The following is a 27,959-nucleotide window of genomic DNA, read 5'->3' as shown; positions in this document are numbered from 1 at the left end:
AGTGGGGAAAAAAGTATTTAGTCAGCCACCAATTGTGCAAGTTCTCCCACTTAAAAAGATGAGAGAGGCCTGTACTTTTCATCATAGGTACACGTCAACTATGACAGACAAAATGAGAAAAAAAAATCTAGAAAATCACATTGTAGGATTTTTTAGAATTTATTTGCAAATTATGGTGGAAAATAAGTATTTGGTCAATAACAAAAGTTTCTCAATACTTTGTTATATACCCTTTGTTGGCAATGACACAGGTCAAACGTTTTCTGTAAGTCTTCACAAGGTTTTCACACACTGTTGCTGGTATTTTGGCCCATTCCTCCATGCAGATCTCCTCTAGAGCAGTGATGTTTTGGGGCTGTCGCTGGGCAACATGGACTTTCAACTCCCTCCAAAGATTTTCTATGGGGTTGAGATCTGGAGACTGGCTAGGCCACTCCAGGACCTTGAAATGCTTCTTACGAAGCCACTCCTTCGTTGCCCGGGCGGTGTGTTTGGGATCATTGTCATGCTGAAAGATCCAGCCACGTTTCATCTTCAATGTCCTTGCTGATGGAAGGAGGTTTTCACTCAAAATCTCAAGATACATGGCCCCATTCATTCTTTCCTTTACATGGATCAGTCGTCCTGGTCCCTTTGCAGAAAAACAGCCCCAAAGCATGATGTTTCCACCCCCATGCTTCACAGTAGGTATGGTGTTCTTTGGATGCAACTCAGCATTCTTTGTCCTCCAAACACGACGAGTTGAGTTTTTACCAAAAAGTTATATTTTGCTTTCATCTGACCATATGACATTCTCCCAATCCTCTTCTGGATCATCCAAATGCACTCTAGCAAACTTCAGACGGGCCTGGACATGTACTGGCTTAAGCAGGGGGACACGTCTTGCACTGCAGGATTTGAGTCCCTGGCGGCGTAGTGTGTTACTGATGGTAGGCTTTGTTACTTTGGTCCCAGCTCTCTGCAGGTCATTCACTAGGTCCCCCCGTGTGGTTCTGGGATTTTTGCTCACCGTTCTTGTGATCATTTTGACCCCACGGGGTGAGATCTTGCGTGGAGCCCCAGATCGAGGGAGATTATCAGTGGTCTTGTATGTCTTCCAATTCCTAATAATTGCTCCCACAGTTGATTTATTCAAACCAAGCTGCTTACCTATTGCAGATTCAGTCTTCCCAGCCTGGTGCAGGTCTACAATTTTGTTTCTGGTGTCCTTTGACAGCTCATTGGTCTTGGCCATGGTGGAGTTTGGAGTGTGACTGTTTGAGGTTGTGGACAGGTTGTGTCTTTTATACTGATAACAAATTCAAACAGGTGCCATTAATACAGGTAACGAGTGGAGGACAGAGGAGCCTCTTAAAGAAGAAGTTACAGGTCTGTGAGAGCCAGACATCTTGCTTGTTTGTAGGTGACCAAATACTTATTTTCCACCATAATTTGCAAATAAATTCATAAAAAATCCTACAATGTGATTTTCTGGAAAAAAAATTCTCAATTTGTCTGTCATAGTTGAAGTGTACCTATGATGAAAATTACAGGCCTCTCTCATCTTTTTAAGTGGGAGATCTTGCACAATTGGTGGCTGACTAAATACTTTTTTTCCCCACTGTATGCCACAACATAATATGCTGAGGCAGTGAAGAAAGTTGAGGAAGATGGATAAAGGGGGAGGGATGCTGAGAGGATTCGTGTGAGTTGCAGATCTGTATCAGTATAGAGGGATAGGCCAACGAGTGATACATGCAACAGTAAGATTGGCTTTTTAGCGTTCATAGCAATGGTTATCAACTGTACTGCAGGGATGGAATGTAAGAAGAGTTTTGACGTCAGAAGAGTTACATGGTGTGTTGAGTGGTGGTGTCCCGTCCTTTCAGGCTGTTGGCCTGTAGGACTAGATATGTTTAAATAGTGGAGTAGGGTGGTGGGTTTTTAATGAGGGTTAGATGGTAGGGTATTGGTTGATTTCTTTCCCTTTTTTCAAGCAAAGTATAACGGCGTTATACTCTAGTCTAGTTGGTGGCAGTAATGCAACATTTATTGGATGCCAACCGCTGTTAAACCTCATCGAAGAAGAAGAAGTTGGGGACTCTGCAGAGGCTAGCTGCCAGATAACATTGGCCTAAAATCTTGATTGATAGCTACTAGCTAGTTGGCTTTCTAACCGTAGGAGGCCTAATATCGTCAGGAACCAATATACACAATCAGTTAGGAAAGCAAAGGCTAACCTTTTCAAACAGAAATTTGCATCCTGTAGCACTAACTCCAAAAAGTTTTGGGACACTGTAAAGTCCATTGAGAATAAGAGCACCTCCTCCCACTGAGGCTAGGAAACACTGTCACTACCGATAAATCTACGATAATCGAAAATTTCAACAAGCATTTTGCTACGGCTGGCCATGCTTTCCACCTGGCTACCCCTACCCCGGCCACCAGCTCTGCACCCTCCGCTGCAAAATCTGGACCCCTACAAATCAGCTGGGCTAGACAATCTGGACCCTTTCTGTTATGATGAGTTTCTCGGGTATCAAAGAAATCAAGGATGCAAGGATGTACTTAGACACTTTGTAGACAGTTTAATGCATATGTTTAATGATCGGTACCGGGTTAGATACACCAAAGGACAGAGCTTTGCCTTTTGACGTTTCCAACTAACTTGAACAAAGAAGACACTCTACCTTATATACCTTTGGTTCTCCTTCCTTTCACATACATCTGGTAACCATCATAGCACTCCCTTTCTCTGTTGTTATTACCCTTTGCCCCAGGTCACTACATCCTGTCCATCAGTCACACTACCCTAAACATCACTAATCTACTTTGACATAAGGAATGTAGACTCAGTGGAACCAAACCACTTATCTAGTAACTCTACCTCTGTCCTCACAATACTATGACATTTCATCATTACACTTTCTTTCTAAAATTAGCCGCAGAAATTGTCGCAACCCCTATCACCAGCCTGTTCAACCTCTCTTTCGTATCGTCTGAGATCCCCAGAGATTGGAAAGCTGCCGCGGTCATCCCCCTCTTGAAAGATCCAAACTGTTACAGACCTATATCCATCCTGCCCTGCCTTTCGAAAGTATTTGAAAGCCAAGTTAACAAACAGATCACCGACCGTTTAGAATCCCACCGTACCTTCTCCGCTATGCAATCTGGTTTCCAAGCTGGTCATGGGTGTACCTCAGCCACGCTCAAGGTCCTAAACGATATAATAACCGCGATCGATAAAAGACAGTACTGTGCAGCCGTCTTCATTGACCTGGCCAAGGCTTTTGACTCTGTCAATCACCGCATTCTTATGTTCTTCAATCGAACGCTGCTTGCACCCGCCTGCCCGACTAGAATCACTACTCTCGGCGGCTCTGACTTAGAATATGTGGACAACTACAAATACCTAGGTGTCTGGTTAGACCGTAAACTCTCCTTCCAGACTCACATTAAGCATCTCCAATCCAAAGTTAAATCTAGAATCGGCTTCCTATTTCGCAACAAAGCCTCCTTCACTCATGCTGCTAAACATGCCCTCGTAAAACTGACTATCCTACCGATCCTTGACTTCGGCGATGTCATTTACCAAATAGCTTCCAACACTCTACTCAGCAAATTGGATGTAGTCTATCACAGTGCCATCCGTTTTGTCACCAAAGCCCCATATACTACCCACCATTGTGACCTGTACGCTCTCGTTGGCTGGCCCTCACTACATATTCGTCGCCAAATCCACTGGCTCCAGGTCATCTATAAATCCCTTCTAGGCAAATCCCTGCCTTATCTTAGCTCATTGGTCACCATAGCAACACCCACCCGTAGTATGCGTTCCAGCAGGTATATCTCACTGGTCATCCCCAAAGCCAACACCTCCTTTGGTTGCCATTCCTTCCAGTTCTCTGCTGCAAATGACTGGAACAAACTGCAAAAATCTCTGAAGCTGGAGACACTTATGTCCCTCGCTATCTTTAAGCATCAGTTGTCAGAGCAGCTTACCGATCACTGCACCTGTACACAGCCCATCTGTAATTAGCCCACCCAACTACCTCATCCCCATATTGTTATTTACATTGTTATTTATTTTGCTCATTTGCACCCCAGTATCTCTATTTGCACATCATCTTCTGCACATCTATCACTCCAGTGTTAATACTAAATTGTAATTATTTTGCACTATGGCCTATTTATTACCTTACCTCCATAACTTACTACATTTGCACACACTGTAGATAGATTTTCTATTGTGTTATTGACTGTACGTTTTGTTTATCCCATATGTAACTCTGTGTTGTTGTTTTTATCGCACTGCTTTGCTTTATCTTGGCCAGGTCGCAGTTGTAAATGAGAACTTGTTTTCAACTGGCTTACCTGGTTAAATAAAGGTGAAATAAATTAAATAAATAAAAATCGTGATTGATAGCTACTAGCTAGTTGGCTTTCTAACCGTAGTAGCATTTTTTACCAATCGTCCCCATTATATAGTATTTACTCTGAGGTAAAACTAGACCACATGGCTTATAGGTAGGTCCCTGTGTTTTGATTAATCTAGCTAGTAGCTATCAATCATGTATTTAGAACGTGGTAATTTCATAGCTAGGTAGAAAACAACTTTAGAAAACCATTTTATGTATTATAGCTTGTACTATCAAGCTATGTGGAACTCAACCTCTACTGTTTGGGCCTGTTTTAACCACACTAGCTACAAATCCACCTCATAGCCTACCAAGTCTGAAGAGGAGGAGAAGATGCAAGTTAAAGAAGAGGATGAGGTAGAGGAGAGAGTAATCAAAGAGGAGGTGGAGGAGAGAGCTGTCAAAGAGGAGGTGGAGGAGAGAGCAGTCAAAGAGGAGGTGGAGGAGAGAGTAGTCGAGGAGGTGGAGGAGAGAGCAGTCAAAGAGGAGGTGGAGGAGAGAGCAGTCAAAGAGGAGGTGGAGGAGAGAGCAGTCAAAGAGGAGGTGGAGGAGAGAGCAGTCAAAGAGGAGGTGGAGGAGAGAGCAGTCAAAGAAGAAGAAGAAGAAGAAGAGGAGACAGAAGTCAAAGAAGAAGAAGAGGGAATAGAAGTCCAGGAGGAAGTGGAGGAGAGTGGAGTACAAGAAGAAGAAGAGAACAGGGATGTGTCTGCTCCAGATCTAGAGGAAGAGGAGGAAGAAGTAGATAGTATCACTGACCCAGGTAAGTTCAGGTGTGGAGTACGGAGAGAGGTTGGTGCCTTGGATCTAGAGGAAAAAGTAGATAGTATCAGTGACCCAGGTAAGTTCAGGTGTGGAGTACGGAGAGAGGTTGGTGCCTTGGATCTAGAGGAAGAAGTAGATAGTATCACTGACCCAGGTAAGTTCAGGTGTTTTCAGGGGATTCCAAAACTATTATTGTGCTTCTACTTGCATCTTTTAAAGTAACTGTCTAGATTTTCCAGATTTCTATGAAATATGACCTATAATTAATTACAATATGAGTGAAATCATTTTCCTTCCAAAATACGAATATAGGACGAGTCAACAACATTATTTGGGTATGCGTTAACAGAATATTAACTTTTAAAAGTGAGATTTGTTCTGGACAGTTACTTTAAAATTCCCATTCGATGCTCTGTTCCTGATTCTAACCACATACCGTGCATTCGGAAAGTATTCAGACCCATTTACTTTTTACACATTTTGTTACATTACAGCCTTATTCTAAAATTGATTAAATAGTTATTTCCCCCCCTCATCAATCTACACACAATACCCCATAATGACAAAGCAAAAACAGATTTTTAGACATTTTTGCAGATTTATAAAAAAAAAAAAAACTGAAATCACATTTACATAAGTATTCACACCCTTTACTCTGTACTTTGTTGAAGCACCTTTGGCAGCGATTACAGCCTTGAGTCTTCTTTGGTATGACGCTACAAGCTTGACACACCTGTATTTGAGGAGTTTCTCCCATTCTTCTCTGCAGATCCTCTCTAGCTCTGTCAGGTTGAATGGGGAGCGTCGCTGCACAGCTATTTTCAGGTCTCTCCAGAGATGTTAGATCAGGTTCAAGTCCAGGCTCTGGCTGGGCCACTCAAGGACATTCAGAGACTTGTCCCAAAGCCACTCCTGTGTTGTCTTGGCTGTGTGCTTAGGGTCGTTGTCCTGTTGGAAGGTGAACCTTCGCCCCCAGTCTGAGGTCCTGAGTGCTCTGGAGCAGGTTTTCGTCAAGGATCTCTTTGTACTTTGCTCCGTTAATCTTTCCCTCGATCCTGACTAGTCTCCCAGTCCCTGCCGCTGAAAGACATCCCCACAGCATGATGCTGCCACCACCGTGCATCACCATAGGGATGGTGCCAGGTTTCCTCCAGACTTCACGCTTGGCATTCAGGCCAAAGAGTTCAATCTTGGTTTCATCAGACCAGAGAATCTTATTTCTCATGGTCTGAGAGTCCTTTAGGTGCCTTGTGGCAAACTCCAAGCGGGCTGTCGTGCCTTTTACTGAGGAGTGGCTTCCATCTGGCCACTCTACCATAAAGGCCTGATTGGTGAAGTGCTGCAGAGATGGTTGTCCTTCTGGAAGGTTCTACCATCTCCACAGAGGAACTCTGGAGCTCTGTCAGTGACCATCAGGTTCTTGGTCACCTCCCTGCTCAGTTTGGCCGGGCGGCCAGCTCTAGGAAGAGTCTTGGTGGTTCCAAACTTCTTCCATTTAAAGAATGATGGAGGCCACTGTGTTCTTGGCTACTTTCAATGCTGCAGACATTTTTTGGTACCCTTCTCCAGATCTGTGCCTCGACACAATCCTGTCTCGGAGCTCTACGGACAATTCCTTCGACCTCATGGCTTGGTTTTTGTTCTGACATGGACTGTCAACTGTGGAACCTTATATAGACAGGTGTGTGCCTTTCCAAATCCTGTCCAATCAATTGAATTTACCACAGCTGGACTCTAATAACGTTGTAGAAACATCTAAAGGATGATCAATGGAAACAGGATGCACCTGAGCTCAATTTTGAGTCTCATAGCAAAGGGTCTGAATACTTATGTAAATAAGGTATTTCTGTTTTTTAAACCTGTTTTCGCTTTGGCATTACGGAGTACTGTGTGTAGATGGATGAGGGGGAAAAGTAATTTAATCAATTTTAGAATAAAGCTGTAATGTAACAATGTGGAAAAAGTCAAGGTGTCTGAATACTTTCCGAATGCACTGTATCTGTCCATCTGTTCCTGATTCTAACACAATATCTGTCCATATTCCCACAGGAGAGACCTCCAACCCAGGTTCAGACAGTGAGCCCAGTTCCACAGCATCAGGAAACCCTAAACAACACAGACAGAGGAACTCAAGACAGAAACATCACCACTGCATGGACTGCTTCACTAGTTTCTATGAGCCAGAGGAGTTGAGAAGGCACACTTGTAGGCCCCACCCCTGCTCAGATTGCAGAGGCAGTTTTATTTGTCCCACTCACCTCAAATCAAAACAGACTCACAAAAGGAAGAAGACTTACCCGTGTGGCCAATGTGGGAAGAGTTTTAGTTGGTTAGACTCCCTTAAGAAACATCAGAGAACACACAGTGGACAGAAGCCGTACCACTGCTCTCAGTGTGAGAAGCGTTTCAGTCTGGTAGGAAACCTAAAGAAACACCAGCTCACTCACACAGGGGAGAAGCCTTACCACTGCTCTCAGTGTGAGAAGACTTTCAGTCTGGTAGGAAACCTAAAGAAACACCTGCTCACTCACACAGGAGAAAACCCTTACCAATGCGCTGTGTGTGGGAAGGGTTTCAGTCAGTCTTATCGACTAAAGTCACACCAGATAACTCACTCAGGAGAGAAACCATACAGCTGTGATCATTGCGGGAAGAGTTTTAAATTGGAAGGAAGCCTTAAGAGTCATCAGAGAATACACAGTGGAGAGAAGCCCCACCACTGCTCCCAGTGTGGGAAGGCTTTCAGTCAGGCAGGAGACCTAAAGAAACATCAGAGAATGCACACAGGGGAGAAGCCTTTCCACTGCTCTCAGTGTGGGAAGAGTTTCAGTGAGTTAGGAAACTTAAAGAGACACCAGAAAATTCACACAGAAGAGAAACCATACAGCTGTGGTCATTGTGGGAAGAGTTTTAAATTGGAAGGAAGCCTTAAGAGTCATCAGAGAATACACAGTGGAGAGAAGCCCCACCACTGCTCCCAATGTGGGAAGAGCTTCAACTATTCAGGAAGCCTTAAGGAACATCAGCGAATACACACACGGGAGAAGCCTTACCACTGCTCCCAATGTGGGAAGAGCTTCAGTGAGGAAGGAAATCTAAAGCAACCCCAGAGAATACACACAGGAGAGAAACCACACAGCTCTGATCAGCGTGGGAGTTGTTTTAAATGCGAAGGAAGCCTGAAAGAACACCAGGAGGCAGTGCGCAGTGCAGTGCCTGATCCTGGCCTCATAATGGAGTTGCCAAGCTGGGCAACTGCATATCTAACTAAGATTGACTGACTGTTTTGGTCATTATTCTGTTAACCCTTATTTTGAATAAAGTTTTATATTCAACACGTTGTTAAGACAGCTGGAAACAGAGTGGAAGACAGGCAAGAGGGAGAGCAGTAGGAACACTAGACTCTGCACATTATCCTGTGAAACCTCATGTTCTTTTCCATTATTCTCATGAAATGAAAATGTACTAAAGAGTATTAATTATGCCATGAGGTCACATTTGAATTAGTGTTTTTTTTTTCTTCCAGAAATCCATTGTTTCTATCTGCATAAATCAATACTAGAAATATTACATTAATCCTTTAACGAGGTACCATAACAAGTTACTTTTTGTATTTTGAGTAATAATAACTATAGCCACTGTGGTCAGCAATGCATTACTTTCAGAATGTATAGTAATTCCTCAGTCAAGCAGGGAATTTCAAACACAGATTCAACCAGATAGACCAGGGAGGTTTTCCAGTGGTTCTCAAAGAAGGGCACCTATTGGTAGATGGGTAAAAAAAAGAAGCAGACATTGAAAATCCATTTGAACATGGTGAAGTTATTAACTACACTTTGGATTGTGTATCAACACACCCAGTCACTACAAAGATACAGACGTCCTTCCTAACTAAGTTGCTGGAGAAGAAGGAAACCGCTCAGTGATTTCACCATGAGGCCAATGGTGGCTTTAAAAACAGTTAGAGTTGAATGGCTATGATAGGCGAAAACTGAGGACGGATCAACAACGTTGTAGTTAATCAACAATACTAACCTAATCGACAAAGTAAAAAGAAGGAAGCATGTACAAAATAAAAAATATTCCAAAACATCCTGTTTGCAACAAGGCACTAAAGTATTACTGCAAAAGATGTGGCAAAAGGTATTAACTTTTTGTCCTGAATACGAAGCGTTTTGTTGGGTCAAATCCAATACAACACATTACTGAGAACCATTCCATATTTCCAACCATAGTGGTGAATGCATCATGTTATGGGTATGCTTGTATTAAGGACTGGGGAGTTTTTCAGGATAAAAAAGAAACGGATTGGAGCTAAGCACTGGCAAAATCCTAGAGGAAAACCTGGTTCAGTCTGCTTTCCACCAGACACTGGGAGATGAATTCACCTTTCAGCAAGACAATAACCTAAAACACAAGGCCAAATCTACACAGGAGTTGCTTACCAAGAAGACCGGGAATGTTCATGAGTGGCCGAGATACAGTTTTGACTTAAATCTGCTTGAAAATGTATGGCTGTCTAGAAATGACCAACAACCAATTTGACAAAGCTTGAAGAATTCTGAAAAGAATAATCCAAGGGTGTAAAGCTATTAGAGACTTACCCAGAAAGAATCAAAGCTGTAATTGCTGCCAAAGTTAATTCTAACATGTATTGATTCAGGGGTGTGAATACTTATGTAAATGAAATTTTTCTGTATTTAATTTGCAATAAATTTGCTAACAATTCTAAAAACAGGTTTTCACTTTGTCAATCCGATCATTATGGGGTATTGTGTGTAGATGGGTTAAAAATAAATCAATTTAATCAATTTTCAATTCAGGCTGTAACACAACAAAATGTGGAATAAGTCAAGGGGTATGAATACTTTCTGAAAGCACTGTACATATCTACCTAATATTGACTGACTGACTTTTTTCCCCATTATTCTGTTAAACATTTACAGTGGGGAAAATAAGTATTTAGTCAGCCACCAATTGTGCAAGTTCTCCCACTTAAAAAGATGAGAGAGGCGTGTAATTTTCATCATAGGTTCATGTCAACTATGACAGACAAAATGAGGAAAAAAAATCCAGAAAATCACATTGTAGGATTTTTAATGAATTTATTTGCAAATTATGGTGGAAAATAAGTATTTGGTCAATAACAAAAGTTTCTCAATACTTTGTTATGTACCCTTTGTTGGCAATGACACAGGTCAAACGTTTTCTGTAAGTCTTCACAAGGTTTTCACACACTGTTGCTGGTATTTTGGCCCATTCCTCCATGCAGATCTCCTCTAGAGCAGTGATGTTTTGGGGCTGTCGCTGGGCAACACAGACTTTCAACTCCCTCCAAAGATTTTCTATGGGGTTGAGATCTGGAGACTGGCTAGGCCACTCCAGGACCTTGAAATGCTTCTTACGAAGCCACTCCTTCGTTGCCCGGGCAGTGTGTTTGGGATCATTGTCATGCTGAAAGACCCAGCCACGTTTCATCTTCAATGCCCTTGCTGATGGAAGGAGGTTTTCACTCAAAATCTCACGATACATGGCCCCATTCATTCTTTCCTTTACACGGATCAGTCGTCCTGGTCCCTTTGCAGAAAAACAGCCCCAAAGCATGATGTTTCCACCCCCATGCTTCACAGTAGGTATGGTGTTCTTTGGATGCAACTCCGCATTCTTTGTCCTCCAAACAAGACGAGTTGAGTTTTTACCAAAAAGTTCTATTTTGGTTTCATCTGACCATATGACATTCTCCCAATCCTCTTCTGGATCATCCAAATGCACTCTAGCAAACTTCAGACGGGCCTGGACATGTACTGGCTTAAGCAGGGGGACACATCTGGCACTGCAGGATTTGAGTCCCTGGCGGCGTAGTGTGTTACTGATGGTAGGCTTTGTTACTTTGGTCCCAGCTCTCTGCAGGTCATTCACTAGGTCCCCCCGTGTGGTTCTGGGATTTTTGCTCACCGTTCTTGTGATCATTTTGACCCCACGGGGTGAGATCTTGCGTGGAGCCCCAAATCGAGGGAGATTATCAGTGGTCTTGTATGTCTTCCATTTCCTAATAATTGCTCCCACAGTTGATTTCTTCAAACCAAGCTGCTTACCTATTGCAGATTCAGTCTTCCCAGCCTGGTGCAGGTCTACAATTTTGTTTCTGGTGTCCTTTGACAGCTCTTTGGTCTTGGCCATAGTGGAGTTTGGAGTGTGACTGTTTGAGGTTGTGGACAGGTGTCTTTTATACTGATAACAAGTTCAAACAGGTGCCATTAATAGAGGTAACGAGTGGAGGACAGAGGAGCCTCTTAAAGAAGAAGTTACAGGTCTGTGAGAGCCAGAAATCTTGCTTGTTTGTAGGTGACCAAATACTTATTTTCCACCATAATTTGCAAATAAATTCATAAAAAATCCTACAATGTGATTTTCTGGGAAAGAAATTCTAAATTTGTCTGTCATAGTTGACATGTACCTATGATGGAAATGACAGGCCTCTCTCATCTTTTTAAGTGGGACAACTTGCACAATTGGTGGCTGATTAAATACTTTTTCCCCCACTGTATGTGTGTATTTATATATAGTGCATTCGGAAAGTATTCAGACCCTTTGACTTTTTCCACATTTTGTTACGTTACAGCCTTATTCTAAAATTGATTAAATTAAATGCTTTCCTCATCAATCTACACACAATACTCTATAATGACAAAGCAAAAACTGTTTTTTATACATTTTTGCAAATTTAAACATAAATAACTTATTTACATAAGTTTTCAGACCCTTTGCTATGAGACTCGAAATTTAGCTCAGGTGCATCCTGTTTCCATTGATCATCCTTGAGATGTTTCTACAACTTGATTGGAGTCCACCTGTGGTAAATTCAATTGATTGGACATCATTTGGAAGGGACCACACCTGTCTATATAAGGTCCCACAGTTGACAGTACATGTCAGAGCGAAAACCAAGCCATGAGGTCGAAGGAATTGTCTGTAGAGCTCCGAAACAGGATTGTGTTGAGGCACAGATCTGGGGAAGGGTACCAAACAATTTCTGCAGCATTGAAGGTCCCCAAGAACACAGTGGCCTCCATCATTCTTAAATGGAAGAAGTTTGGAACCACCAAGACTCTTCCTAGAGCTAGCCGCCTGGCCAAACTGAGCAATCGGGGGAGAAGGGCCTTGGTCAGAGAGGTGACCAAGAATCCGATGGTCACTCTGACAGAGCTGCAAAGTCCCTCTGTGGAGATCGGAGAACATTCCAGAAGGACAACCATCTCTGCAGCACTCCACCAATCAGGCCTTTATGGTAGATTGGCCAGACGGAACCAGTCCTCAGTAAAAGGCACATGACAGCCCGCTTGGAGCTTGCCAAAAGGCACCAAAAGGACTCTCATACCATGAGAAAAGGTTCACCTTCAAACAGGACAACGACCCTAAGCACACAGCCAAGACAACGCAGGAGTGGCTTCGGGACAAGTCTCTGAATGTTCTTGAGTGGCCCAGCAAGAGACGGACTTGAACCCGATCTAACATCTCTGGAGAGACCTGAAAATAGCTGTGCAGTGACGCTCCCCATCCAACCTGACAGAGCTGGAGAGGATCTGCAGAGAAGAATGTTTATAATAATAATATGGCATTTAGCAGACGCTTTTATCCAAAGCGACTTACAGTCATGCATGCATACATGTTTGTGTATGGGTGGTCCCGGGGATCGAACACACTACCCTGGCGTTACAAGCGCCGTGCTCTACCAGCTGAGCTACAACTGTGCTAGGCTTGTAGCATCACCCCAAGAAGACTCAAGGCTATAATTGCTGCCAAAGGTGGTTCAACAAAGTACTTTGTCTGAATACTTATGTAAATAAGGTATTCGTTTTTTTATACATTTGCAAATATCTCTAAAAACCTGTTTTCGCTTTGTCATTATGGGCTATTGTGTAGATTGCTGAGGAATATTTTTTTATTTAATCCACTTTAGAATAAGGCTGTAACGTAACAAAGTGGAAAAAGTAAAGGGGTCAGAATACTTTCCAACAACCTGCCATGAAATTCTTAACATGATCTTTAGTACATACACACACACAAATAGAATATGATTGTATTGACTGTGCTATGGACTGAGTGTTGTAGTAGTTCCCTCTCTCTCCAGATGGGGGAGCTGTGGGCTGACCTGGTACACAGTGTGACTACCTCCTGTAGAACCCTCTTCCCTCCCTCCAGCCCCAGAGCCCAGACCCCCACCCATTCCCCTGGTTCTCTCCAGCCCCAGACCCCCCTCCACCCCCATGGAGCTCCCAGGACCTCAGGAGTGTTCTGAATGGAAAGTCTCCATTGAAAATGCTGTTTAGTCCAGGATTAGGCTTTAATCTGTGTTTGGCAAACCACCCTTCAAATTAGTCTTGTTTGTCAGGCATATGTGTCTTTGATAGGTTTAAATACCGTATGGCGTATGCAGCTTTGTGTGTTCTGTACATTTTTGTCTGTCATTATATACTAACATAATCTTGTCCACCAGCCAGAATATACAGAGGATCAACAACATTGCATTCACTCCACATTACTGGCCTGTATGACAAAGTGAAAATAAGTAAGCCTGTGTAAAAACTAATAATAATAATACATCCACTCAAAATCATCAATTCCATTTGCAACAAGGTCGTTAAGTAATACTGCAGGTCAAAGGGGTAATTTGTTTACCATGTCTTGCAGGCTTGGGTCAAATCCAATATACAGTGGGGAGTACAAGTATTTGATACACTGCCGATTTTGCAGGTTTTCCTACTTACAAAGCATGTAGAGGTCTGTAATTTTTATCATAGGTACACTTCAACTGTGAGAGACGGAATCTAAAACAAAAATCCAGAAAATCACATTGTATAATTTTTAAGTAATTAATTTGCATTTTATTGCATGACATAAGTATTTGATACATCAGAAAAGCAGAACTTAATATTTGGTACAGAAACCTTTGTTTGCAATTACAGAGATCATACGTTTCCTATAGGTCTTGACCAGGTTTGCACACACTGCAGTAGGGATTTTGGCCCACTCCTCCATACAGACCTTCTCCAGATCCTTCAGGTTTCGGGGCTGTCGCTGGGCAATACGGACTTTCAGCTCCCTCCAAAGATTTTCTATTGGGTTCAGGTCTGGAGACTGGCTAGGCCACTCCAGGACCTTGAGATTCTTCTTACGGTCTTAGTTCAAATCCAGAACTGTCGAGTGAAAAATCTGTCCTAGAGCAAGGCAAGTAAGAGTAATTGCTCCAGGGTCGCCATCAATAATGGCTTCAACCCTCCATAATAAAGTGAGACAGGAGACTGAACTCACAATATGTTTATTCATTTTTGGTTATTTTCTGCCATTTAGAAGTTTTTGTTGCATACATTTGTGACTAAATCATATTTTATGTTTTAAAATAAAATAAGCGATTATAGAAATCCAACTAGAAGATATGTCTGTGATTACTGAGGATTCTCTATGAACAGATATTAGCTACGGATTCCACAACGGCAAATACAACTTCACTGAATTGTCCGTTGTGGCCGCGTCCTCTAGAAAATCATCTGGATGTCTGCTGAAGGTCTGCTGGTATAGAAGTATGGCATTCTCAAACAGACAGCTGTTTAGTGGAAATACTGACAATGACAAACCATGTCCCCTAATCACCAATAAAACAGATACAGTTTCTGTAAAACTGCCTTTTCTCTGCACTGGTGCCTTTTTGGTGATTCCTGAAATAGGGATATGTTCACAATAAACCGTTATCATCATACCAGTTTTATTTCAATAAACACTATTCAAACAACTCCAGAACATGATAAGGATTCTCTCCAGAGCGAGTTAGCTGGTGTTTCTTTAGGTTGTCATGACTCTCTCCTTGGTGAGGATCAAAGGTGCCATATCAAACTGGCAAATGGCTGACAGATAGCCAGAACCCCCTCTCTCCCATAGGAGAGGGGGGAGTTGTGCCGGTTTTGACACCCGGTCATAAATTGTGTGCCGCAAACTTTCTTGCCCTGCAGTATTGGGAAAGTAATCTTTGTTACAGAGAGACTTTTGCCGCCAAAACTTTTGCGTCAATAAAAGTGGACATTGGAACATTATTTCTGACATCCAAATGTTTGGAATAATCATGTCATATTGTTTATTATTTTGTGATGTCATTAAGGATGGTATAAATAAATAATTGTAACTCTGAAAGTGTACACATTCTAGTTATCAAGTTTATATCTAAATGTTGTATAAAATATATGATTAAGTATGAGAGAACTTTAGTGAAGATAGCAATGTGATTTTATTCTTCTAATTGTTTTATATACACTTTTGCCCAGTCAGTAACCACGCCCAAGTCAGCACAGACATTGTGTTGGCGTGATGGAACGCCCCCTTTTTACCCGAGTAAAAAAGCCATTGGTAACTACATTTACATTAGACCAGGAAGCGTGGAGCTGTGGCTACAATGGCTTAAAATGGTTAGACCAGAAAGACCAGAAAACTTGAGAGTGGCGACTGCACGTTTAGAATGGTTAGAACTTTGAATCAGAGACCAGCCGATGTGCAGCGGGAGCTGAACGTTACAAATGGTTGATACTCTAAGACCAGGAAACGTGAGACGTTAGTCCACACATTTGAAATGGTGAGAAACTCTCAATCTCTACACAAGAAGAAGACACTCACTAGACCGTAGCATTACCAGTCTGCAGCTGGCATGTAAAGTAGTCTAGGACTTTCACTAAAAGACAAGAGTTGGGAAGGACAATCCCATCTCAGACAACCGTTGGAGCATCTGAAGTATCTCTTCTAACAAACACTTCACTACCAGAGAAGCTCTACAAAGAAGAAGGACGTTGTGACCTCTGGTGGACAATCAGAGCCTTACAAGTGAGCTGAGCGAAGACCCAGCCAAAAACCTCCTTTCCAAGAGGGCTTGGGTCAACAGAGATAGACGAGCGGCAAACACGCAAATACATTCATTGTTTTTTTACTCCGAATGGGAGGTGGTTAGGGTGCTAAGTATTGTGACTACCGTGAGCGTAGGTTCCAAATGTAAATGTACGATAAGTTTGACTCTCTTTGTCCCTCTCTCCCTCCTTCTATTGACCCCTCCCCTTTTTGATAACCAAGCAGTCATGCTGTCGTTAGTCCGCTAGGGACCTTTTTCTCATGTATGAAGTATGAATGTATTGTGTTATTATTTAGTTAGCTAGTAAATAAATGATTAAGCCAATTTGTGTATTGCTGAATCATAAGTAAAGTTAGGGTTCTTGCGGATTCAAGGATTATGCAACGTTCAGAATGAGACTGATATGAGGTAATGATTAATAAGTGCCTTATCGATATATAACATACATATCTTAGAGTTTAATTCGGGAGATGGTAACTCGTTAAACAAATTATTCCGTGGTGCCCCAAAATCCTAATGAGTTAATTGTTACATGATTAATTTAATCGTTTGACAATTAAACATAGTTAGTTGATTCGATAAATAACAGTCATCAGATTAATGAAAGTCACGACAAGGTCTCCTAGGCGACTGAATATTTTCCTCACAGAGCAGTGGTATGGCTTTTCTACTATGCCAGTTAAATGGTGTGTCTTCAAATTTGATGACTGACTGAAGCTTTCCACACAGGGAGCAGGTACCACACTCCTTTGCAAGTAATTCCCCCCCCCCTTTATTTAACCAAGTAAGTTACTGTTAGTGATAATTAGTTGGTGTTTAATTTTTAAAAAATAAACTGGTGAAACTATCCCCACAATGACAGCAGAGTTAAGGCTTCTCCCCTATGTGAATAAGCTGGTGTCTTCAGACTTGATGACAACTTTACTCATGTGTGAGTTCTCTGATGTTTCTTCAAAGTTGATGATTGACTGAAACTCTTCCCACACTGAGAGCAGTGGTATGGCTTCTCTCCGGTGTGAATTAACTGGTGTGTCTTTAGGTGGTGTAACTGACTGACACTCTTCCCACATTGAGAGCAGCGGTAAGGCTTCTCTACTGTGTGGGTTAGCTGGTGTCTCTTTAGGTTTCCCACCAGACTGAAACTCTTCCCACACTGGGAGCAGCGGTAAGGTTTCTCCCCTGTGTGTGTTATCTGATGTTTCTTTAGAGTTGATGAATGACTGAAACTCTTACCACACTGGGAGCAGTGGAATGGCTTTCCTCCCGTGTGAATTAGCTGGTGTTTCTTTAGGAAATATAAACTGGTGAAACTATCCCCACATTGAGAGCAGTGGTAAGGCTTCTCTCCTGTGTGACTTAACTGGTGTGTATTCAGGTTGGCTAACTGACTGAAACTCTTCCCACAATGAGAGCAGAGGTAAGGCTTCTCTCCTGTATGAGTTAGGTGGTGTTTCTTTAGGAAATATGAACTGGTGAAACTATCCCCACATTGAGAGCAGTGGTAAGGCTTCTCTCCTGTGTGGGTTCTCTGGTGTGACTTCAAGTCTCTTGGATGTCTGAAATCCTTCCCACACTGAGAGCAGTGGTATGGCTTCTCGCCTGAGTGAATTAACTGGTGTGTATTCAGGTTGGCTAACTGACGGAAACTCTTCCCACAATGAGAGCAGAGGTATGGCTTCTCTCCTGTGTGAGTTAGGTGGTGTTTTCTCAGAGTTGATAATTGACTGAAACTATTTCCACATTGGGAGCAGTGGTAAGGCTTCTCTCCTGTGTGAGTTCTCTGGTGTGTCTTTAGTTGGTCCGAATGACTGCAACCCTTCCCACAAACAGAGCAGTGGTATGGCTTCTCTCCTGTGTGCGTTATCTGGTGCGTCTTGAGTTTGCTTGGTGTTTCACATATCTTCCCACATTGACCACACGGGTATGTCATCATTCTTTTTTGAGCCTGTTTTGATTTGAGGTGAGTTGGACAAATAAAACTGCCTCTGCAATCTGAGCAGGGGTGGGGCCTACAAGTGTGCCTTCTCAACTCCTCTGGCTCATAGAAACTAGTGAAGCAGTCCATGCAGTGGTGATGTTTCTGTCTTGAGTTCCTATGTCTGTGTTGTTTATGGTTTCCTGATGCTGTGGAACTGGGCTCACTGTCTGAACCTGGGTTGGAGGTCTCTCCTGTGGGAAAATGAACAAATATGGGGTTACAATTAGGAACATAATTGAAATGGTCTTTAAAATACTTGTTTAAAGGCCCAATGCAGACATTTTTATATCAATGTCAAATAATTTATTGGGTAACAATTAGGTACCTTACTTTAATACACTGAACAAAAATATAAAACGCAACTTGCAACAATTTCAAAGGTTTTACTTAGTTTCAGTTCATAAGGAAATCAGTCAACTGAAAAAAATTCATTAGGCCCTAATCTATGGATTTCACATGACTGGAAATACAGATATGCATCTGTTGGTCACAGATACATTTTTTTTTAAAGGTAGGAAAGTGGATCAGAAAACCAGTCAGTATCTGGTGTCGACATCTCCTTCACATAAAGTTGATTAGGAAGTTGATTGTGGCCTGTGGAACGTTGTCCGACTCCTCAATGGCTGTGCGAATTTGCTGGATATTGGCGGGAACTGGAACACGCAATCATACACGTCGATCCAGAGCATCCCAAACATGTTCAATGGGTGACATGTCTAGTGAATATGCAGGCCATGGAAGAACCTTGCATCATGCATTGTCATGCAGAAACATGAGGTGATGGCGGTGGATGGTTACGACACCGAACTGCAGTCAGGTCAAGACCCTGGTGAGGACGACGAGCACACAGATGAGCTTCCATGAGACGATTTCTGACAGTTTGTGCAAATATTCTTCAGTTGTGCAAACCCAAGGTTTCATCAGCTGTCCTGGTGGCTGGTCTCAGACGATCCCGCAGGTGAAGAAGCCGGATGTGGAGGTCCTGTGCTGGCGTGGTTACACGTGGTCTGCAGTTGTAAGGCCAGTTGGACGTACTGCCAAATTCTCTAAGACGACATTGGAGGCGGCTTATGGTAGAGAAATAAACTTTAAATGATCTGGCAACAGCTCTGGTGGACATTCCTGCAGTCAGCATGCCAATTGCACGCTCCCTCTAAACTTGAGACATCTGTGGCATTGTGTTGCGTGAAAAAACAGCAAATTTTAGAGTGGCCTTTTGTCCCGAGCACAAGGTGCACCTGTGTAATGATCATGCCGTTTAATCAGCTTCTTGATATGCCACACCTGTCAGGTGGATGGAATATCTTGGCAATGGAGAAATGCTCACTAACAGGGATATAAACAAATTTGTGCTCCATATTTGAGAGAAATAAGCTTTTTGTGCGTATGGAAGGTTTCTGGGATCTTTTATTTCAGCTCATGAAACATGGGACCAATATTTTACATATTGCGTTTATATTTTTGTTCAGTGTAGATTTTTTGTTCAGTGTAGAACTTTGCCACAATTTACCACATCGTGATATCACAATGGAAAGCCAAAACTCCCGCCCACACAAGCCTGCTGATTAGAATGTAATGTGTAAATTGTATTTTCAACCAGGAAATAACTGATTACAAAATCACACTTTTACAGTGTTAGTTTCATCAGCTGTGGTCCAATATGATATAAAACATAGGAAAAACATAATTTTGCCTACACTCTTTAAAGCTAGAATCCTCAATTAAACCAATGACAAAGAACCACCAGATCTCTGATTCGGTAAGAACCTGAGGGATGGGCTTTGAGAAATGTAACCACTCTCAAATTAATAGACAGATCTAAAGATGCAAGGACTGATCATCCATGATATCAACATGATAGTTTTAACCATGTTTTGCGCCTATACAGTGTTTGGTTACAAACATTGGAGTAAAACAAGCTTATATGTTGGTTATGATGGAGAACGACCGTTGAACTAGACTCATGAGCCATTTCTAAGTTATATTCTTCAAGAATCAATGAGTACATATCATTAATTTCAAAGTCCAAAAATGGATGTAGCAACTAAGGATTGTAGATTTAAGAATGTCTACTTCCACTTTATCCCTGAAAGACATAAAGGTTGGAGAGGTTGGAGCAGGGCACTTCCATACTATGGTGCCTTTGGAGCAGTTGTTGTGGAGGGGTTAAGTGTCTTACTCAAGGGAACAACAACGGGTGATGACAACTAGGATTTGATACAAACAACCTTCCAGTTGACAGCTCACTTCCCAACAGATTGTCCGGCCAGAGTTTTGAAATCCCCTGTACATTTCAAGCATGAACTGCTCTTTTCAAGTCCTGCCACAACATCTCAATTGGGATTAGGTCTGGACATTGAATAGACCATTCCTAAACTTCAAATTTGACAGAGGGCTCTATTTTAACAAACCTAATGCAATGGTAAATATTAGCGCTGGCAGTAGCGTTATAGGTTCGGGGGGTGGTGTCAGAAATATTTTTGTTATTTTCAGAACCGGAATTATGGGCCCAGGAGCTTGTGGTGGCGCAAAAGAGCTGGGTTTTGATGAATAAACAAGTTGTGGGTTTCCGAGGCTTGGCCCCTCACTGGCCAATCAGTAAGTGCTCCATGGCTAAATATGTGGTTGCTTCAAGTTGTGTAGTTAAGGTCTTTTATCTATTGCATTGTCATCAACTCCAATTAAAATGTTAGTCCGTTATAGCCTAGTTCGTTAAATAGCCTGCCCCATATTTGCTAAACATGTTTGCAGTCCACATTGTTCTTATTGCATTGCTTCAATATGGAAATGCATTGTTAAACATAGGCTATAGCATTCACACTGTTATAGTGGCTAGGTCTACTGTAAATTGCAGTCTGGACATGGACATGCCAAACATAGTCAATAAGCAAGATTAAATTCACTAGGCTATTGATGAGGCCTAAAAAGACAGTGTATCAGGAAGGGGGAATGTCCACTCACCGTTATACTTCTCGCAAATGTAATGTTTTATAAACATAATTAAACCATCTTAAGATCATATTTCCACTTTTCCATAAAAAGTAGACGAAATTACATTGCATTCGAGCCATATACGTTCTCACCATAAACTCAGGGATGGTGAATCTTTCTAATAAGTTTGGGTTTTAATCAAATTAAACGGAAAACAATCAATCTACTTTTTAAAGCAACAACAATATTTCTAAATAGGATTGGTAAGAAACATGAACTCATGAATCGCTTCTTTGTGCACACGCCTAAATGTCTTCTCACATAACATTTGCACGTCTATAATAAAATACAATTCTCCTCTGTAGCTCAGCTGGTAGAGCACGGCGCTTGTAATGCCAGGGTAGTGGGTTCGATCCCCGGGACCACCCATACACAAAAAAATGTATGCACGCTTTGGATAAAAGCGTCTGCTAAATGGCATATTGTATTATTATATTATATCATATCAATAGTTTATGGCATTATAGGAGGATGGAATGGTTTGGAGGAGCGCCGTGACTTTGGTAATCGGACCAGGGGCGCTCTTTGAAAATGGGGCTGGATAGCTTACTCAAAATGAGCAAAATAAAGTATGCTGGTATGTGAATTGTGAATAATGAAAAAATATTAAGACAAATATTTCAAGGCAATCTCAGTAAACTATTTCAAACCCCTTTATTCTTAGGCTACTGGGCTACTTAGCCAGTATAAAAAGACGCAACAACAGTGCCTTGCAAAAGTATTCATCCCCCTTGGCGTTTTTCCTATTTTGTTGTATACCTGTAATTTAAATGTATTTTTATTTGGATTTCATGTAATGGACATACACAAAATAGTCCAAATTGGTGAAGTGAAATGAAAAAAATAACTTGTTTCAAGAAATTCTAAAAAATTAATAACTGAAAAGTGGTGCGTGCATATGTATTCACCCCCTTTGCTATGAAGCCCCTAAATAAGATCTGGTGCAACCAATTACCTTCAGAAATCACATAATTAGTTAAATAAAGTCCACCTGTGTGCAATCTAAGTGTCACGTGATCTCAGTATATATACACACCTGTTCTGAAAGGCCCCAGAGTCTGCATCACCACTAAGCAAGAGACACCACCAAGCAAGCAGCACCATGAAGACCAAGGAGCTCTCCAAACAGGTCAGGGACAAAGTTGTGGAGAAGTACAGATCAGGGTTGGGTTATAAAAAAAGATCTGAAACTTTGAACATCCCACATTCCATTATTAAAAAATTGAAAGAATATGGCACCACAACAAACCTGCCAAGAGAGGGCCGCCCACCAAAACTCACGGACCAGGCAAGGAGGGCATTAAACAGAGAGGCAACAAAGAGACCAAAGATAACCCTGAAGGACCTGCAAAGCTCCACAGTGGAGATTGGAGTATCTGTCCATAGGACCACTAAGCCGTACACTCCACAGAGCTGGGCATTATGGAAGAGTGGACAGAAAAAAAGCCATTGCTTAAAGAAAAAAATAAGCAAACATGTTTGGTGTTCGCCAAAAGGCATGTGGGAGACTCCTCAAACATATGGAAGAAGGTACTCTCGTCAGATGATACTCAAATTGAGCTTTTTGGCCATCAAGGAAAACGCTATGTCTGGCGCAAACCCAACACATCTCATCACCCCGAGAACACCAACCCCACAGTGAAGCATGGTGGTGGCAGCATCATGCTGTGGGGATGTTTTTCATCGGCAGGGACTGGGAAACTGGTCAGAATTGAAGGAATGATGGATGCCGCTAAATACAGGGAAATTCTTGAGGGAAACCTGTTTCAGTCTTCCAGAGATTTGAGACTGGGACGGAGGTCCACCTTCCAGCAGGACAATGACCCTAAGCATACTGCTAAAGCAACACTCAAGTGGTTTAAGGGGAAACATTTAAATGTCTTGGAATGGCCTAGTCAAAGCCCAGACCTCAATCCAATTGAGAATCTTTGGTATGACTTAAAGTTTGCTGTACACCAGCGGAACCCATCCAACTTGAAGGAGCTGGAGCAGTTTTGCCTTGAAGAATGGGCAAAAATCCCAGTGGCTAGATGTGCCAAGCTTATAGAGACATACCCCAAGAGACTTGCAGCTGTAATTGCTGGAAAAGGTGGCTCTACAAAGTATTGACTTTGGGGGGGGGGTGAATAGTTATGCACGCTCAAGTTCAGTTTTTTTGTCTTATTTGTTGTTTGTTTCACAATTTTTTTTATTTAGCATCTTCAAAGTGGTAGGCATGTTGTGTAAGTTAAATGATACAAACCCCCCAAAAATACATCTTACTTCCAGGTTGTAAGGCAACAAAATAGGAAAAATGCCAAGGGGGATGGATACCTTTGCAAGCCACTGTATGTGATGCTGCTAAACCAGCCATGATTTAGGGGAGGGTAGGCTATGCTTGTTTTTTAGTCAAATTAAGCGAAATGGGGGGGGGGAAACCAATAATGTTTTGCTTTTTCTAAATACGAGACTCACCAGCACAAATTGAACATCTCTCTTCCATGGGCATTGTGTGTCATAGCTGGATAGGCTGCGCTTCCGCTCTCAACATCAACCGCGTTACCTAGAAGACCTGCCATTTGTGGGTCATAAACGTTCCCTTTATTGCTGCATGAAACTGTCCATTTTGCATGTGTTTTTAAGGACACGCCTCAAATATTGTCACCCCTCCCACCTCAGCGCAAGTCAGCTGACGTTAGGGCTGGAAAATGCCAGTGCTCATGTTCTTCCATGACGAAATTCCAAACTAACGTGTGTTTGACACTTCTCCATCCTACACAACTGAACTTACCTGGGTCCGTGTTACCACTAACTTCCTCCTCCTCTTCCCTGTTCTCCACTTCTGTTGCTGCTCTCTCCTCTGCCTCCTCTGTGAATGCTCTCTGCTCCACCTCCTCTTTGAATGCTCTCTCCTCCGCCTCCTCTGTGAATGCTCTCTGCTCCGCCCCCTCTTTGAATGCTCTCTGCTCCGCCCCCTCTTTGAATGCTCTCTGCTCCGCCCCCTCTTTGAATGCTCTCTGCTCCGCCCCCTCTTTGAATGCTCTCTGCTCCGCCCCCTCTTTGAATGCTCTCTTCTCCGCCCCCTCTTTGAATGCTCTCTGCTCCGCCCCCTCTTTGAATGCTCTCTCCTCCACCTCCACTTTAATCCCTAGCTCCTCTTCTTTGACTGCTCTCTCCTCTGCCTCCTCTTTGAACACTCTCTCCTCCACCTCATCTTTGAACACTCTCTCCTCTTTGAATGCTCTCTCCTCCACCTCCTCTTTGAATGCTCGCTCCTCCACCTCCTCTTTGAATGCTCGCTCCTCCACCTCCTCTTTGAATGCTCGCTCCTCCACCTCCTCTTTGAACGCTCTCTCCTCCACCTCTTCTTTAATCCCTAGCTCCTCTTCTTTGACTTCTCTCTCCTCATCTTCCTCTTTGACTATCACATTGAGTTCCAGTGGTTGACTACAGTCCTCCAGCTTCACTAAGACCATCTCTGGACCCCACTGTGAGCTTCTCTGTGCTGGAAGACCACAGTAAGAACCCGGGGACTTGGGTTCAGACATGGAAGGCTATAAATGGATTCAAAAGAGGCACAAACAAATGTATGTAAGGTGAGTTAAACAAAATACTGGAACAACTTAGTTACTAAAGGAATATCACTAAATATTCCATCCACTAATACATTTAGCTAGCTAGCATTGCTTTGGCTATCATACAGCTAGCGTTAGCTATGTTGAGCTAGTTGTGTTAGCTTTAGCTTACTGACAAATTTTACTGTCACCTTTCTCACTAGGATGAAGCGATCTAGCTAGATTACCAGCAAGAAGTTCGTTTGAAGCAATGGCGAACCAAAAAGACATTTTATTTGTAATCTCTAAATGACCAGTTAGCTAATGATTAGCTACTTAAATTAACTAGCTAGCCAGCCTTCGATAACAAACAGCCTAGCTAACTAGCCATGCTAACTTACTAGCTAAGGGCTGCCAATAGATTTATGCCATCTTAAAGATGGACACACATCACATAGTTGACATTGCTGTCTTAATATCAAATAACGTTATCATTCACAACAGCGTCTTTAAAATAAACAAAGTTGCTTGGTATTACAGATAGCTAGTTAGCTCGGGTAGCTATTTGAATGGCCAGTAAGCAAGCTAGCTAGCATTAGCTCAAATGGCTATTGTTTACACATGATGACGTGGACAAATAATCCGACTACTAATGTTTACATATGGAAACGTTACAGAATATGTTAGAAATCTTGATTTTACCTTGACAACTGACTTTGAATTGGCAACTCTTGCTGTTCTAGCAAGCGTAACTTCTTCTATGGTGGGGGTTTAACAGCTTCTTCGATTAGGTTTAACGGCGGTTGGTATCAATACATTTTGCATTACCGCCACCTACTGGACTGGAGTACAACTCACATATACTTTGCATGAAAAAATAAAATAAAAACTACCATCTAACGCTACACTCACAAAAAATATATAATAATAACATAACATAACACCACCCTACTCCACTATTTAAATATATTTAGTCCTACCTGAAAGGATGCCACCACTTAACACACCCTGTAACTCTTCTGATGTCAAGTCTCGCACACCCAAATAACTATCTGCAGCTGCCACCACAAGTACAGTTGATAACCATTTCTATAAATGTTAAAAATCCAAACTTACTGAAACAAATATCACTTGTTGGCCTATCCCTCTGTACTGGTACAGATCTACTACTCACACCCCTCCTCTCAGGATCCCTCCCCCTTGACCCAAGGGTTTAACAGAAGTTTGCAGCCAATATAATGTTGCATTACCGCCTCCAACTGGACCGGAGAATAAATCAATTATACTTTGTGAAAGAAAAATACAAATTACCCTGCCAACCATTGTTGATGTTAATGTATTGATGTTCTCCATATGCATAGCCAGAATGATTTTGCAGTGCATGGCGATCGAAGAGGTTTCCTGTTATATTCATCAGAGGTGTAGGGAGGGTGAAATTTGTGAATCCAAACAAATAGTAATTATACAGATGATTAACAAAACATGCACATGACAGTATTCATACCTTGGTTATTGTGGTGAATGTGAATGAAAAAAACTGTTTTGATTATGGTTTTCATACTCATACCTTGTCCATAATGTAGATGCCTATGGGATATTCATTGACGAGGTAAGGAAGGAGGATGGTAAATGTGATCTGCATAACATACAAATACCAATTGACATACCTTTGTATGCCTCCTTGTCTGTATACCTGCAGACACAGACACAAAAGTGAGCAGTTCAGTCATCTGCAGCCAATACAGCTAGCCTTCAACATATTCTTATAGCCTACATATTCTTACCTCTTTGTTGATTGATATCCTTTGAATTGTGTCCATTTTCTGTTTTAGAAAGATTTGCACCAATATAAAAAGACAGATGGTAACATCATAAAACAAAATACATTTTGATCACACAAGGGACAAACGTTACCTTAAATTTAGGAGATCTTTACATTTTTCAGTTAAGTGCCTGCACCTGCTGTCCTTTCAAATTCATGATGTTTCAGTTGGGCAGTTAGGTTCCTGCAATAACCCCCACCAACTAAGCACGTTCCTCGATGAACCCCACCTCCTATTGGGTTCCTCGAAGAACCTATTGGGGGCCATTTTCAGTGCCAAGAAGCCTAAGGTTCTTCGAAGGACTTTGAGGATCTTAGAAGAACCCTTTTTGAACACCTAATTTTTTGAGTGTACCTACCATTAGTCCCATCTCTCATTTAATTGGACTTACTTCACAGTAGTAAACAGAATAGTAGTAAATAGATAAGCTATTTCAAGTATTTTGCTCTATATAGCTCAGATCCGAAGTTTAACGGTAAAACAGACGGTTCACCTTCTCCATTGATGTTTGCAGGCTACGTCTGAATACTGTAATGTCAAATTTATCAAGTAGACAATATTACATTTCTATACAAAATATATGATATATACAGTACCAGTCAAAAGGTTGGACACACCTACTCATTCAAGGGTTTTTCTTTATTTTTACTATTTTCTACATTGTAGAATAATAGTGAAGACATCAAAACTATGAAATAACACATATGGAATCATGTAGTTACCAAAAAAGTGTTAAACAAATCAAAATATATTTTATATTTGAGATTCCTCAAAGCCACCCTTTGCCTTGATGACAGCTTTGCACACTCATGGCTTTCTCTCAACCAGCTTCACCTGGAATGCTTTTCCAACAGCCTTGAAGGAGTTCCCACATATGCTGAGCACTTGTTGGCTGCTTTTCCTTCACTGCGGTCCAACTCATCCCAAACCATCTCAATTGGGTTGAGGTCGGGTGATTGTGGAGGCCAGGTCATCTGATGCAGCACTCCATCACTCTGCTTCTTGGTCAAATAGCCCTTACACAGCCTGGAGGTGTGTTGGGTCATTGTCCTGTTGAAAAACAAATGATAGTCCCACTAAGCACAAACCAGATGGGATGGCGTATAGCTGCAGAATGCTGTGGTAGCCATGCTGGTTAAGTGTGCCTTGAATTCTAAATAAATCACAGACAGTGTCACCAGCAAAGCAACCCCACACCATCACACCTCCTCCTCCATGCTTCACGATGGGAACTACACATGAGGAGATCATCCGTTCACCTACTCTGCGTCTCACAAAGACACGGCTGTTTGGAACCAAAAATCTCAAATTTGGACTCATCAGACCAAAGGACAGATTTCCACCGGCCTAATGTCCATTGCTCATGTTCTTTGGCCCAAGCAAGTCTCTTCTTCTTATTGGTGTCCTTTAGTAGTGGTTTCTTTGCAGCAATTCGACCATGAAGGCCTGATTCAAGCAGTCTCCTCTGAACAGTTGATGTTGAGATGTGTCTGTTACTTGAACTCTGTAAAGCATTTATTTAGGCTGCAATTTCTGAGTCTGGTAACTCTAATGAACTTATCCTCTGCAGCAGAGGTAACTCTGGGT

General features: G+C 42.0%; 2 protein-coding genes across 2 annotated transcripts; one reads left to right on the top strand and one right to left on the bottom strand.

Annotated features, from left to right (window-relative positions):
* The first annotated feature begins 4,880 nt into the window (after nucleotides 1–4,880).
* LOC311121006 (uncharacterized protein) lies at nucleotides 4,881–8,532 on the top strand. The gene is made up of 2 exons (XM_084195551.1): nucleotides 4,881–5,157; nucleotides 7,209–8,532. The coding sequence occupies exon 2, from the start codon at nucleotides 7,313–7,315 to the stop codon at nucleotides 8,438–8,440; it is 1,128 nt and encodes a 375-aa protein (XP_084051677.1). The 5' UTR covers nucleotides 4,881–5,157; nucleotides 7,209–7,312; the 3' UTR covers nucleotides 8,441–8,532.
* An 8,354-nt stretch (nucleotides 8,533–16,886) lies between these two features.
* On the bottom strand, nucleotides 16,887–25,317 carry LOC311121009 (uncharacterized protein). Its single transcript, XM_084195553.1, has 3 exons — nucleotides 25,252–25,317; nucleotides 23,787–24,549; nucleotides 16,887–18,216 (listed from the first exon to the last, which is right to left on the bottom strand). The coding sequence occupies exons 2-3, from the start codon at nucleotides 24,541–24,543 to the stop codon at nucleotides 16,973–16,975; spliced, it is 2,001 nt and encodes a 666-aa protein (XP_084051679.1). The 5' UTR covers nucleotides 24,544–24,549; nucleotides 25,252–25,317; the 3' UTR covers nucleotides 16,887–16,972.
* Nucleotides 25,318–27,959: the final 2,642 nt, after the last annotated feature.

The sequence above is a fragment of the Coregonus lavaretus genome (genome assembly GCF_964263955.1).
Source record: "Coregonus lavaretus genome assembly, contig: HAP1_SCAFFOLD_410, whole genome shotgun sequence".
NCBI lineage: Eukaryota > Metazoa > Chordata > Actinopteri > Salmoniformes > Salmonidae > Coregonus > Coregonus lavaretus.
The sequence above is the reverse complement of the archived record's forward strand: the minus strand, read 5'-3'. Positions and strand labels throughout refer to the sequence as shown.